At 43.5% G+C, this 14,728-nt stretch overlaps 1 protein-coding gene across 4 annotated transcripts in view; it reads right to left on the reverse strand.

Moving 5' to 3' along the window:
• Window positions 1–206: 206 nt before the first annotated feature.
• The window catches only part of CRACD (capping protein inhibiting regulator of actin dynamics), a 279,559-nt gene continuing 265,037 nt past the window's right edge, over window positions 207–14,728 (reverse strand). For all 4 annotated transcript variants that reach the window (XM_043906704.1, XM_043906702.1, XM_043906703.1 and 1 more), the window contains 3 exons: window positions 6,135–6,325; window positions 5,291–5,453; window positions 207–3,113 (listed from right to left, as the gene is read on the reverse strand). In XM_043906704.1, the coding sequence (XP_043762639.1) occupies window positions 2,953–3,113; window positions 5,291–5,453; window positions 6,135–6,325 (515 nt within the window). In that variant the 3' untranslated portion in view covers window positions 207–2,952. The remainder of the gene's footprint in view (window positions 3,114–5,290; window positions 5,454–6,134; window positions 6,326–14,728) is intronic.

Here is a 14,728-nt window from a genome sequence, read left to right on the forward strand (position 1 = left end):
CCAGGGAAGCCCATTTTATTTGTCCCCTACTCATTATTTTTCTCCAAAAATATCTAATTAAAAATTAATAAGGTACCCTATAAAATGCCTTGAAATTGTACCCTATAAAATGCCTTGAAATTTATCTTTCTTAATAAAAGCTATGTAAATATGAGCTCTCTGTAGATGGTCACTGAAATCAGTAAAAACTTCAAAAGGAAATTCCATCAGTTCCAAAGATCTTGTGGGTATTTTTTATTGAAAGGTCTTTTTCCTTCAATAATGGACATTTACATTAAAACTTTATACAACCAAAATCTCAAAATAATATTAAAATCACACTAAGGTATTTTCATTGTTAAGTCTACTTCATTTTATTGTTGATAAAAATATTGCAAGACACTTGTAATTCTAATGTTTCTGCTTTAAAATAAGCAATTAAAACTAAACGTCACAAGAAGAGACAATACATACTATAATTTGCTAATAACTGGCTAAAATGATAATTTAATAGTAACATGTATAAGAAACAATTGCACTTGAAAAAAAAGTAAACAAAAAACCTCTAGTTTTGTATATTTAAGTCTTATGAACAGAGGTTAATCATCTATAATCTTGCCAGAAGTGTATGTTTGTTTAAATTAAAAAAGAAAAAAAAAAAGCTTGTGTATTTAACTAGCAATCATTCATTCCTTTTAAAAGTCTTGAATTCTCATATGCTTTATAGAATTTCCCCCATAGTTTGTTGATCAGAAAAGACTGCAACGTAACTAAAGAAAAATAACACTTCATTGGTATTTAGTGCAAATTTGGAGTAATTTTTACATGAAGTATTAAACATGTAGCCTTTAGAAGCTGTTGGAAGTAAGTGCTATGACTGTCTTCGCCTCAGTATGCTCTTCTTTTAAAGATTTTGATGGAAAATTTTCAACTGAGGTATTTCTCCTCCTTTGCATGGGCTCAGTGGTAAGCCAGTACAGACTTATCTACCATTCTTTGTTAATGACCTGATTTCTTCACCTGTTCTCTGCCATTACTGTGATTATTATTCAAAGCTGACAGCGTGAAAGAAAAAGTCAATGCAGAAGAATTAATGTAGCACTATAATTCTAGGGCTCTAAGTGGAAAGATTCATATTAAAAAAGTGTTATATTTGTGAGGAAATCATTGAAGCTAACAAATGCCTACATATTTGATTTAGAAATGAACAGTGTGGAAAACGTGCAGTGGAATATTAATAGCGTCTCACAGCCATTAAGAAAATTAACGTCCCATTGATTCTTAACAGTTTGAAGGTCCACTATATGTGGTAACTCCAACTTGCAAAAGTACAACTATCCACTTCACACATGCCAGGTACTACCATGAGGCTGTCATGGTTTCCAGAAAGAAAATGCCTTCTATATGGTAAATATCTTTGCCCTCAGCCTTTCTTTAAGGTACATAATAGAATAACAGCACACTGTCATTGCATAAACATAAAGAAAATGATACTAAGACTAATAAAATGTGTTTTTGTAGGGTGTAATTCTTCCCCTGCTGCACTAAGCAAAGGATCTGTATTAAGATTTTGAAGTCAGAATCGAAGAAAAAGGGAATATGTCAACATCAAGAAATGTAACGTACTAGCAATATGTGGGTTTCATGTAAAGCAAACTTAGGGAAATAAAAGTGAATACTTGTGGCATTTAAATTGCCAAGCTCCCCCCACACCTTTTAAAAAAAATCTTGTGTATAATAACAAGGCCACTTAAAACTCTTGAGATGTTTTAATGCTATTGAACATTTGACTCTAAATATGAATTACTTGGCTATGGCAAAGAAAGAAATTCCCCACAGGAAGTCCTTAGTACAAAAGGCTTCAAACCTTGTCTTACTGTTAACTTTCCCTAGCGACTTCAAAGATTTTCAGAGACATGTAATGTCAGTAGCCTCTTGTACTCCATAATAAATGGCTGGTTTGGAGGTTGCTTTATTATTTTTCTTGTCTCACTTTTGCTGCTTTGGGTGAAGTGAGCCTCTCCTTCGGAGGTTTAAAAAGTAGGTAGCACTAGAAGCAGTGTATCTTACACTTCTCACCCTTTGTGATATATCAGAAGTTATCTGAAGAATTTTTACCAGAATATACACAATCTGGCCCCATCCTTACAGAATCTCTGAGTAGGTCTGGGATAGAGTCTGAACTTGTTAAGAACAACTACACTAAATGGGGATTCTCAGAGACAGAGAATTTGTAGTTTAAAAAAAAAAATCATTTATTATTTAAACATTTAAATAAAAATGTTCCCTAGGAGCCAGCTGGGCCAAATGGTTAACATGTCCCTAAGGAGAGTTCTGGTGTAACAGGGCCTGTAGCTCAACAACACAGTAGAAGAGTGAATGGACTCGCTATGTTACAGTTTCTGGTCGGGGCAAAACCTTGAGAAGCAGAGACGGGCACAGAGTTGGAAATCAGACTTTTCACCTGCTGTTCCCGGTGACTGCATTCAGGAGAATGGGCATTCTTGTCCTTTCACTGTGACTTTAGAAAAGGGTAGAAATCCCCAAGCACAAGGTAAATAAATGGTTTAGAGAAAAGAAACTGGAGGAAAGAATCAAGAAAACTATTAATATTACAAAGGTTGGCAAAAGGACATGTTCTGAATGGTGTGTGGGTGTGTGTGTGGAAGGGCCATGGAATGGGTGTGGCAGGCTCTTGTGAGGTCTTAGTCGAGAGATTTTACTTCATGTGGTCCCTCGGACGGAATTTTTTCTTCAAAACTAGGAGGAGCTCAAGGCACCAGGACCTAGGGCTGTGCAAATACACTCTTTACAAGGAACACCACCAGTTCAGTTTCTAAACATTATTTTAGAGCCTATAAAACATGCTTCTTTTCCCTAGTTTGGTTTTCTTTACCTCATATAAAAAATAAATAAATAAAAAGGGCAAGAGAAGAGCCAATGACTGCAATAAGAATGGGTAAGAGTCACTCTTTACTTAATAATCTGCGGACAGTCGCTCCAGGCCTTGGCTTTCCTTTTGGCCAAAGCCAGCCAGGCTGGCTCTGTTGACACGGGGGCAGCATCTGGGTTGGAGAACCTCTTTGTGACTTCTTTCACCAGTGGCGCTGGGGGAGCTGAATCAGATATCTCCACTAGATTTTGAAGGAAAAGGAGAAAGGAATATAAGTCAGAGCCACATTTTTTTGATTTATCACAAATATAAGATTAAGAAAGCAAAACCCACTGAAGCACTGAGCATCTCCGGCAAGAAGAAATTAGGGAAAAAAACCTCTGTGATCCTCACGGCTGCATACAGAATTACAGTGATCATAGTGCGGTCAATTTTAATTTCAGAGAATTTCTAGAAACCCAGTTTTCTCTGTGCACAGAAGCTATGCCTGCACAATAACAGTAATAATAGGTAAGTTCTGTGATTCTAAGTCATGCAACCAGTCAATTTGATGAAGAAAAAAATTAAACCAGTAGTTTGAAGTTTGAACTTGTTAGCTGGTAAGGTTAAAAGCTACTTCCTCTACCCAGCATGCCCTGGGTCCCTCCTCCCTCCAAGACCCATGGATCCTGCCTGCTCTTATCACTCAGACTCGTCTAACAAATTCCTTTGTCTCCTATCACTGTTTTTCAGATCTCAGAGGCTTTGCATGGTGAAGGCACCCATCTTATCTTTGGGTCATATGTAGTGCCTATGGCAGTGGCCTTACAGGTATGCAGAACTCTGGAAATACTGATTAAAAACACAAAACTTCAGAGGAAGGCTTGCTTTATTAAGGTGGAGCCAACTCTGAACTGCATGTACCCTTTGGTGTCTCTAAGAAATCAGGCAGACAAAGGTTGATCTCGTTGTTGACTTTGGAGCTTTCACCGTTCTGAAAGAATTCTCTCTTGAGCCTTATCAATATGATGTTTAGAATCCTTAATTCCTAGGTATAAGATCAAATGAAGTAAGCCCCTTGGAGGGTTCTTGAGAAAATGTTCCAATGTGGTTTTCAAATATAAAGTGTTTTTCCTCCACACCAAATAGTAAACATAGCTTTCCTCATGAGACCTGTCTACATTTCCAGACCTCAGCTAGCAGGTATTTCTTAAGGCATAAAAAAATCTTGGGTCTAGAGTGCGGGTGTCCTCTGAGGAACAGGGTTGCCTACTGGGGAAAACAGGGACCCTAACAGCCCCCGAGAGGAAGCTCTTTCAAACTCTCCATCGTCCAGGTGACTTGCAATAAGGAAACGGTCATAAACATTATCAGATCATTTTACCTTGTAACAGGATAAAGATTTTTTTTTAACTTGCCCGTGTCTCTTACATGTCATGAATTTGTATAAACACTGCTGTTGTTCATTAACATCGGGACTTAGACCAGAACCGCTGTGCTCTCCTATGTCACAGCGGGGTCAGAGGTTAGCTGTCTGAAATCACATCAGTGACAAGGGGCCAGCCCAATTTTGCCCGGAGCATCTGAGCCACTTGGATCACCCTGATTCAGAGAAGCAGTTTCCATTTCCAGCCAGGGCAGAGCTCCAGGTAGGGGATTTCGCACACAGCTTTCTCACACTGGTCTTAAGCATGTGGAGTCAAAGCAAACAGGCTCCTGAATCCCCTTTTCAGCGCAGGCTTGATGTCAACTACTTGGCTTTGAGACTATCAAAAAACACTGGCTCTATTTAAATTCTACCTAAAATTCACCCTTTCCCCACATTCTAATATAATCTTGTCTCTTCTTTTGTTTAGACGGTTCTTGGGGTATGCAGTCTTCCTTGCTACAGGAAGTCAAAAAAACCTCACTTTGTTGGACCACAGGCAGTGGAGGTGGAGAAGGCTCATATCACCTTGTTAAAGGCTCAGGAACTTAACAAGCCACTTGATATCACATTGAGCTGAGCTGAAGCTGAAATCGCTCAGTCATGTCCGACTCTTTGCGACTCCATGGACTGTAGCCCCCCCAGGCTCCTCGGTCCATGGGATTTTCTGGGCATGAATACTGGAGTGGGTTGCCATTTCCATCACATTGGTAGTCTGTAATTAGCCATGGGTGGGAGTATTTACACCACAGAAAAGGACAAATACTACAAATCACAGGTATCTCCAATCCCTGAAGACCTGGCTATTAAATGTGGTTCATCACCCCACTGATAGTAGGTATGTTTCTGGTGATATTTATCCATGTCAAAGTTTATGAATGGGGTGGCGAGACAGCTTGTGCTCTGAAATGCCTAAAATGCTGTGCTAGTTTTTACACTGGAGGAAATAAAACAGGTTTGAAGGGAAAAATCCTTTAAGTACACTTAAGTAGAAATGGACCTGTTCTCTCTACCTGTCACTGATGTAGGAAGAGTGTTGGCCTTTCTGAGCTGTTCTCTGCGCTCAATTCTGGACACTGGCGTCTCCGGCTTCTTCTCTTCTGGCTGAGCGGCGGGCTTGTGCAGGGAGCCAGGTCTGCCGACGCTGCTGCTTCCAGGCTGCGGGGTGACGCTGACCTGCATGGACAGAAAGTCAGGGGAAGCACGTGTTCATCCGAAAGACAGGGAAGGACGGACCGTGCAGGGCAAAGCCGCCTGGAGGTTTCCATCAGCTGGCCCCATCTTCTGCTCCCAAGGGAGGAGCCAGACTGCAGAGGGAGCGGTGTGTGCTCAACCTGGCCCCCAGTTCGGCGCACATGTCCCAGCGAGGGCCTGCTGCATGCTCTCCAGGAAGAGTCCCATCACACTGTACAGTCAGGGCCACAGAGCAAGGCTCCTCGTGTCCTCTCGACCCACTGCTTAAAATAAAGTTATTTTCGCATTTTTCATTTAACTGTTGTGTGCGAGGATTCTGCCAAATCAGGTTAACCTAAGCGCATAAGGAAACCAAATCAACTTTCTAACTGACAATACCTCTTTGGCTTAACAGTGGTCAACTGATTTACTGCTCTACTATCTAAGTATTTTCCACCATTCCTGGCCAGCCTTTTCTCGTTACTGTTGTTTTAAATTCTGTGAACTAAAAGAAAGCCAAGCTTGGGAGTTCCCCGGCTCTCCAGGGGTTAGGACTTGGCACTTTCACTGCCAGGGCCTGGGTTCAATCCCTGGTCAGGAAACTAAGACCCCACGAGCCTTGTGGTGCTAAAAAATAGAGAGAGAGCCGAGCTCAGAGTTAAAGCCGAAGACCAGGCTACTTACGTGCTCTCTGGAGAGCTTCTCTGCCTGTTTGGCCTCCCTGGCCTGCTTCCTCTCTTCCCGAGTTGCCTGCTGCTCCCGAAACCCCTTCTGTTTCTGCAGCGCCAGCGTGATCCACAGTGGCTGCGCGGTCTCAACCTTCTCCACAAGTTTGGAGCCATCTAAGGAGTGTCTGCTCTGAAGCATCGGCTTTTCTATGGGGAAAAAAAGACTGATTGTGATATACTGTAAGAAATACGTATTTGATCTCTGTCCCTGTTTCTGGCACTGAATTCCTAAAACCCTTGCAATTTCCTAACTGATGAGAGCATAAAGGTCTCTTTTGTTTGGCTAAATGAGGTGATTCCCAGGAAGCATGTAAAGGTTGGCAGTATCCATGTGATCAGAGGGTTAGAACTTTGAGTCCCACCCTCAAGCTCTGGGGAGGGGCAAGGGGCTGAAGGCTGAGTTCAGTCATCAATGGCTGATGACTTAATTGATCACAACTATGTAATGAAGCGTCCATAAAAACCCAAAAGGACTAGTCTGGAGAGCTTCTAAGCTGAGAACACATACAGATGCTGGAGAGTGACTAGCTCGGCAATTATGGAAGCTCTAGGCCCATTTCCCATACCTTGCCCTCTTCATCTCTTCCATCTGAGTTATACTCTTTATATAAACTTGTGTGTGTGTGTGTGTGTGTGTGTGTGTGTGTGTGTGTATGTGTGTACACACAGGCTTTCCTCATGGCTCAGTGGGTGAAGAATCTGCCTACCAATGCAGGAGACACGCAAGATGCAGGTTCGATCCCTGGGTCAGGAAAATCTGGAGAAGGAAATGGCAACCCACTCCAGTCTTCTTGCTTGAAAAATCCCATGGACAGTGGAGCCTGGTGGGCTACCATCCAAAGGGTGGCAGAAAATCAGAAATGACTGAGCACATCACATATATAAAGTTTAAACTGATAACCTAGTAAGTAAAATGTTTCCCTGAGTTATGTGAGATTCTCTAGCAAACTAACTGAACAGTGTGGATTTGCAGCTGGCACCTAGTGTGGGGGCAGTCTGGTGGGACTGAGCTCACAACCTGTGGACTTGAATGATGTCTCCAGGAGGGAATCAGAACCGAGCTGAACTGACACCAGCTGGTGTCAGAGAATTGCTTGGCCATGTGGGACCCCACACTCCACCACCCCGCAACAGAAATCAGTCAAGACAAAAAGCAGATTTGCACCGAAACTAACTGCCCCCTCACCTCGGACCCTCATCCCCTAAAACTGTGACACATTAATCAGCCCGAGCAGCCGTCAGCTATCCCTTCTGGCGCACAGCGTGCGAACGCCTGAGTGACTACCCTGGGTGGGGAAGCAGTATCTTCAACGGAAAAAACAGGAGCATTTCTCTTTCCTCAAAATGGAAGAAAAAATCGTCTCCACTGTCAAAACACACCTGGCCTACAGAGGACCCAGCTAGTTAGTCGACTGTTCTTTTTTTATTGCTTTTTAAAATTCATTTTTTCAATGGAACCTCCTCCTCCCCCCGCCCCGCCCCCGCACTGTCCCCTGATGAAACAAGCGGACCCAACATATGAAAGAGGAAAACGGGGCACTGCGCTGCTTAGAGGGGCTGCCAAGGGCACCAGGACTCTAGGAAGACAGTGAGGAACGGTGGTTTTGGCCCACTGCCCTCACGCGATAGATGTGAGTACGTGGGTCCAAAGCCATCAAGGGCAGTGACCATGGTCACTGAGCGCACAGTGAAGCCTGAGCTGAGGACTTCTGACTTCCAGTCTGCGCTCTTACCACGGTGGACCGTGCAAGTCGGGGCAACAAGCTTCCCAGGTGGAGAGGATCGGAGGTTGAGTAACTGGGCTCTGGAATTGAGCAGACCAGAGTTTGCCTTTATGTGACCCCAGAAAAGCTACTTAACCTCTCCAAGCTTTCATTTTCTGATCCATAAACTAGAGTCAAGAATGGCACCGGCTTCATCAGGCTGATGTGATGATTAAAAGGGGTCCTGGGTGTGAAAACGTTTAGAACAGTGTTTGGCATATACAGTAACTGCTCTACAAAAGTAAGTGTTCTTGGGCACTCTCTGCTGGTCCAGGGGTTGGGGCTCTGCATTTCCACTGCAGAGCGCACGGGTTTGATCCCTGTTCGGGGACCCTCACCCTGGGGAGCTAACAGACTGAGCCACAGACTGGGCATCCCAGTCCGAGTGTCTTTTGTGGAGGAGACAAGGCCCCTTGGCTGCCGGGAGGACCTCTGGGACAGAGAGAGGGCTGCAGAAGCAGAGACCTACCCATGAGGACGGTGCATGCACGGGCTCGTCAACCAGCAAAGTGGTGAGAGCCCTGCACTGGTGCCTGCCAGCCTGCTGAGCTGGGTGAGCTCCTCGGCCTCACCCCACACCGCAGTTCGGCGTGTGACCTGGGCCAACTGTCCCCTGGGAAAAAGACTTAGTCCAGCTACTCAGAGACAGACTGCGGGCCCTGAGATGTGATCTGGATGGGGTGGTGGCCACTGTCAGCATGTGCTTGGGTGGCCCCCCAGAAGCCTGCCCCCGTTTTGCCTCCCAGCCTAGCAAGAATGCCCCACCCTCTCCTCACGCCAGTTCAGTGCTGGTTCTGGAGGAGACCATCCTGGGAGAAAAGTGCCACAGAGGCAGCCAGATTTCTGGTGGCAGCATATGACCATCTCAATTCCTGCAGCCACAGTCTCTCCCCTCCACAGCCTTACACTAGATCTGGGATGAACACAACGAGGAAGGGACAGAACCCTGGGCTGAATATGAGCAGAGCACCCACATAGGTGTGTAGGTCCTCTGTGAATGCACGGGCTTCGCGTGTTTTGGCAATCCCTTCCTTTGGAGCAGGGCATGCACTCAAGGAGAACAGAGCCTGACTCAGCTTGACCCACAAGGCTACTTTAAGACTGGGGAGCAGACCTCCCTGCTGAAAGCGTGGCAAGAGCCACAGAGCAGCGGGGAAGTCCCATCTCACACCCTGAGTGGGCTCTAGATCACCCAGCACACAACCCTCCTCAGGGTGATCGCCCAGCACACACCCCTCCTCAAGGTGATGCTGGCCAGCGCAACCTCAGGAAAAACGTGGCTGGCATCCGTATCAAGCCAGCCCTCATACCAAAGACACTGGACACACATAATCCATACAGGGATGCACCCATGGAAAAATACTCCAAGACCACAACAGATAATGTTTCTCCTAAACTCATAAAGTAAAATGAAAAGGCAGAGGAACTACTCCCAATTAAAAAAGCAAGAGAAATTCCCTGAAATAATGAAACAGAGCTCACCAGTCTACCCAACCCCAGTTCAAAACAGTGGTAGTAAAAATGCTAACTGGATTAATAACGATTACTAACAGAAATTCAGGCCACTGTAACAAGGAACTGGAAACTGTAAAGATGAACCAATCAAAAACAGATAACTCAATTGCCAGGATTAAAAAAAAAAAAAGCAATCTAAGAGCAATGTGAAGTGAAGTCACTCAGTCGTGTCTGACTCTTTGCAACCCCATGGACTGTAGCCCACCAGGCTCCTCCATCAGCTAAAAGACAAAGAATAAATAACCTGGAAGACAGAATAATGAAAACCACCCAATCAGAACACAAGACAGAAAAACAAATTAAAAAGCAAATGAAAGCAACATACAAGATACATGGTATATATAAAGCTTGCAAGCCTGTGCATAATAGGGGTTCTAAGAAGGAGAAAAGAGAAAGAAGATTGAAATGTATTTGAAAAAATGGTGGCTGAAAACTTCCCAAAGCTAAAGAAGGAAACAGGAATCCAGGTACAAGAAGCTTGGAGGGTCCCAAACAAAATGAATCCAAACAGAACCACAACAAGACATATCATAACTAAAATGCCAAAAGTTAAAGAGAGAATTCTAAAGGCAACAAGAGAAAAATAGTCATTTACAAGGGAATTCTAGTAAGGCCATCAGCTGATTTCTCTGCAGAAACTTTGGAGGCCAGAAGGGAGTGGAGTGATATATTTAAAGTCTTGAAAGGTAAAAACTTGGAACTGAGAATACTCTACCCAATAAAATGATCATTTAGAATAGGAGAGAGAAAGAATTTCTCAAACAAGCAAAAACTAAAAAGAATTCAGCAATAATAAACTTACTCTAACAGAAATACTGAAGTTTCTTCTCTAATTAGAAAAGAAGAATTTCTAGGAAAGGGAAAATCATGATAGGAAAGGCAAACCTATAGTAAGAACTGCAGATCACCTAAATAATCCAGTGTGTGCTCAGTCGTGTCCGACTCTTTGTGACCCTATGGAGCCCACCAGGCTCCTCTGTCCATGGGATTTCCCAGGCAAGAATACTGGAGCAGGTTGCCATTTCCTCTCCCAGGGATCTTCCGACCCAGAGATCAACCCGAGTCTCTTGTATCTCCTTCACTGCAAGTGGATTCTTTACCACTGAGGCATCAGGGAAGCCCCCAAATAATCCAGTACTTAGATCAAAAAACAAACAAGAAAGTGTAAAAGCAATTATAACGATAATAAATAGTAAAAGGATAAGCATGAAGATGTAAAATAGGACAGCAAAAATCACAAAACATGAGGGAGGAGAGTATAAAACTAGATCTTTTAAAATGTATTTGAACTTGAATGACTATCAGTTTAAAGCAAGCAGATATAGTCATGGGTCAACATACATGAACTCCATCATAACCACAAATCAAAAACATATAATAGATTCACAAAAACCAAAAACAAAGACTGAAGCATGTTACAAAAGAAAATCATCAAACCACAAAAGGAAAAACAAAAAGAAATGAACAAAGAACTATAAAAATTACTGGAAAACAAGGATTAAAATGGTAATAAATATATACTTATCAATAATTACTTTATGTTAAATGTCAAAGGACTAATGCTTTCATTACAGGGAGCACGGGTTTGATCCCTGGTCAGGGAACTAAGACACTGTATGACATGCAGCATGGCCAAAAAAATAGGGAAAAAAAGGACAATCCAATTAAAAAATGGACCTGAGAACTTTCTCGATGGCCCAGTAGTTGAGAATCCACCTGCCAATGCAAAGGACGTGGGTTTGATCCCTGGTCCGGGAAAATCCCCCATGCTGCGCAGCAAGTAAGTCCACGCGCCACAACCACCGAGTCCGAGCTCTAGAGCCCCCGAGCCGGGACCGCTGAAGCCCACAACCCACAGCCCAGGCTGCGCGGCAAAAGCAGCCGCCGCAGTGAGCAGCCTGCGAACAGCGATGAGAAGCAGGCCCTGCTCACCACCACTAGAGAAAGCCCACATGCAGCAACAAAGACCCAGCGTGGCCGCAAGTAAATGTTTTCTAAAAAACCGACCTACATAGATATTTTCTCAAAGAAGATCCACAAATCGCTAACAGGCACATGAAAAGATGTTCAATATTGCTAATTATTAGTGAAATGCAAATCAAAACCACAAGGAGACACCACCTCACACAGCTCAGAATGGTTGTCATCAAAAAGTCTATAGATAGTAAATCCTGGAGATGATATGGAAAAAGAGGAACCCTCCTACACTGTTGGTGGAAATGTAAATTGGTGTAATCACTGTGGAGAACTTTATAAAGAACCACTATGGAGGTTCTTTAAAAAACTAAAAATAGAACTACCATATGATCCAGCAATTCTACTCCTGGGTATATATGTGGAAAAAATGAAAACTAACTTAAAAAGATACAGGCACCTCAGTGTTCATAGCAGCATTATTTATAATAGTCCAGATGTGGGAGCAACCGAAGTGCCTATCAACAGATAACTGACTTAGGAAGATGTGGAGTGTGTATATGTTGTATGTTTATATACGGGCTCACACAATACACACACACACACACACACACACACACACACACACACACACACACACACACACACACACACACACACACACACACACGTATACACAGGCTTCCCAGGTGGTGCTAGTGGTAAAGAACCCACCTGCCAATCAGGAGATGTGAGAGATGCTGGTTCTATGCCTGTGTCAGGAAGATCCCCTGGAGGAGGGCATGGCAACCCACTCCAGCATCCTTGCCTGGAGAACCCCTTGGACAGAGAAGCCTGGTGGGCTATGGTCCATAGGGTTGCAAAGAGTCGGACACAACTGAAGCGACTTAGCACGCATATGTATACACACATACATATACACACACACCACATCTTCTTGGTTTCCTGGACTGGCATGGTGATCAGCAGTGTAAAGACCATATCTCCCTATTGGCTTCTGTTCGTCCTATGGAAGAGGAGCCACAGTGGAATATTACTCAGTCATAAGAACAAATGAAATGTTGCCTTTTGCAGTAACATGGATGGACCTACAGAATATTATGCTTGGTGAAAAAAGTCAGAGAAAGACAAATACTGTATGATATGCATAATCTAAAAAAAAAATAACGCAATGACTATACAAAAAAGAAACAGATTCACAGACACAGAAAACAAATTTATGGTTACCAAAGGGGAGAGGGAGGGGGGAGGCATAAATCACTTCAGAAGTAAAGGACTAACAGATACAAACTTCTATACAGAAAATATGCAAGCAACAAGGATCTACTGAACAGCACAGGGAATTGTACCCAATATCCTGGAATAACCTATAATGGAATAGAATCTGCAAACAAAATACACAAAAAATGAATCACTATGCTATACACCTTAAACTGGCACCATATTGTATACCAAGTACACTTCAATTTTTTAAAAAATGGAAAATACAGACAGACTCAAGGGAAGCTTGGAAGCCCTGTGATGTGATGCAGGGAGAGAACTTGCACTTGAGTCCTCCCTCGCTTTGCTCATTTGTACTGAGGCTCTGCAGTTCAGTGAGCTTATGACATATCATATCTTCTTTGAGCCAAATGATCTCTTATGAAATGGACAGGTGGTATAATGAAATTCCAGCAAACAAACACAGATTAAACATACTACTGATAACGCAAGCATAAAAACACAGCAAAGCTGTCATGTTCTTTGCCCGATACTCCGTGAAGAAATCAGATCTGACAAGAAGTTGGCCCAATAGAATAAAAATCTGCACCATGATTTGCAATGTGGATTTACATCCACTGTTGTTTCAGTGACTCTCACCCTCAGTACATGTGGTGCTCCATGGGTTTTAGCTAAGGATGGTACTATATATATACACAATTAACAAATAAATTGGAGGTCCAGGCTTAACACTTTTATCCTGATAGGTGTTCAGCTAAGGAATTTGGTCAGTCCAGGCCTGGAGTTGTAGTGTAAAACCCCAACAGGCTCAGGTAGAGACCACCATGCGGTCTTTGCTCTCACACTTCTTTTCTACCAAATAAAGAAAAATTCAATTAGCAGAGACTGTCAGCCCAGAATCTCAATACTGAGAAAGAAAACAGGGGCAGCAACAGGTTTTGGTAAAAATTAGAAGAATCTCTCTAAGAGAGAGCAGCAGAAAACAGGGCGTTGTTTCTCTGGGAGAAGATAAGAGAATAAGAAAGCGGGTCAGCGGTGAGAGAAGCTCTGATGATACCACAAAAGAGAACAACACAAAAGCTAAAGTCAAAACTGAAAACAGTGGTTCTGCTTCAAGACGGTGACGTAGGAAGATCCTGAACTCCACTCCTCCCATAGACAACCACGTTTATAGTCACATACAGAACAAGTCCTTCTGAAAAGAGATCCAGAAACTAGCTGACTGACTCCAGCACATCAGGGGAACAGAAACAAAAACCAATCATAGAATGGGTCGGAGAGGCGGAGACACAATCTCACCATAAACCCCATCCCCGGGTACAGTGATCTACAACCAAAAGGGAGCTCAGCAGAACACCCTCTCTCTCTCTCTGAGAAGCAAAGGATTTGGACCCCCACTTCTGGACGTCAACTTTTAAGGCTTCAATCTCAGTGACCAGCCCTCAAAACATCTAGTTCTGAAAGCCAATGGGGCTTATGTCCACAAGATCCACAAGACCATAGGGAATCGAAGGCACAGATCTTAACAGGCTTGCGGGGACTTACTGCAGCTAACCCCTAGAGTCCAGTGCAGAGGTAAGACAACAACAACAAAAAAACCGTGAAAACGGGCTCCTCTTCGGCAGGACAAACAGAAACCAACAGGGAGATATGATCTGGTGCTGCTGATCAATGTGCCAGTCCAGGGAGCTGAGGAAAGCTTGGTTAAAAAGGACGATAGGGTCTTCCGTAAGGCAAGTAACCAAACCAATGTCCCTGAGGGAGTTCTTTTCTCTGCAAAACCCACCCCAAATCTAAACAATTACCTAAACCTTCCCTAGAAAAACCTGAGAAGCAAATTTTGGGCTATGACCCAAACCACCTACTCTACAATACCAAAAAGAAAAATCAGATGAAGGTTCTTGGGGAGCCAAAGTCAAACCAAGTGATCACCACACTGCCCCAAACATCCAGTATGAAGAAACACGAGGGGCATCCAGGAGTAAGGGTTGCCCTAAAATTTCCTTACCAGAGCGCTTCACAGTAGCAAGCTGGTGGGGCTGGGGTGCATATGCAGGGCCTTGTGCATAAACAAAGTCGATTATGCACACTGCGGCTCCTTGGGGGGCTAGTTAAAAGTCCCCTAAGGTCCCACCTC

The sequence above is a fragment of the Cervus elaphus genome, chromosome 6, assembly GCF_910594005.1.
Source record: "Cervus elaphus chromosome 6, mCerEla1.1, whole genome shotgun sequence".
In the NCBI taxonomy this organism is placed as follows: domain Eukaryota; kingdom Metazoa; phylum Chordata; class Mammalia; order Artiodactyla; family Cervidae; genus Cervus; species Cervus elaphus.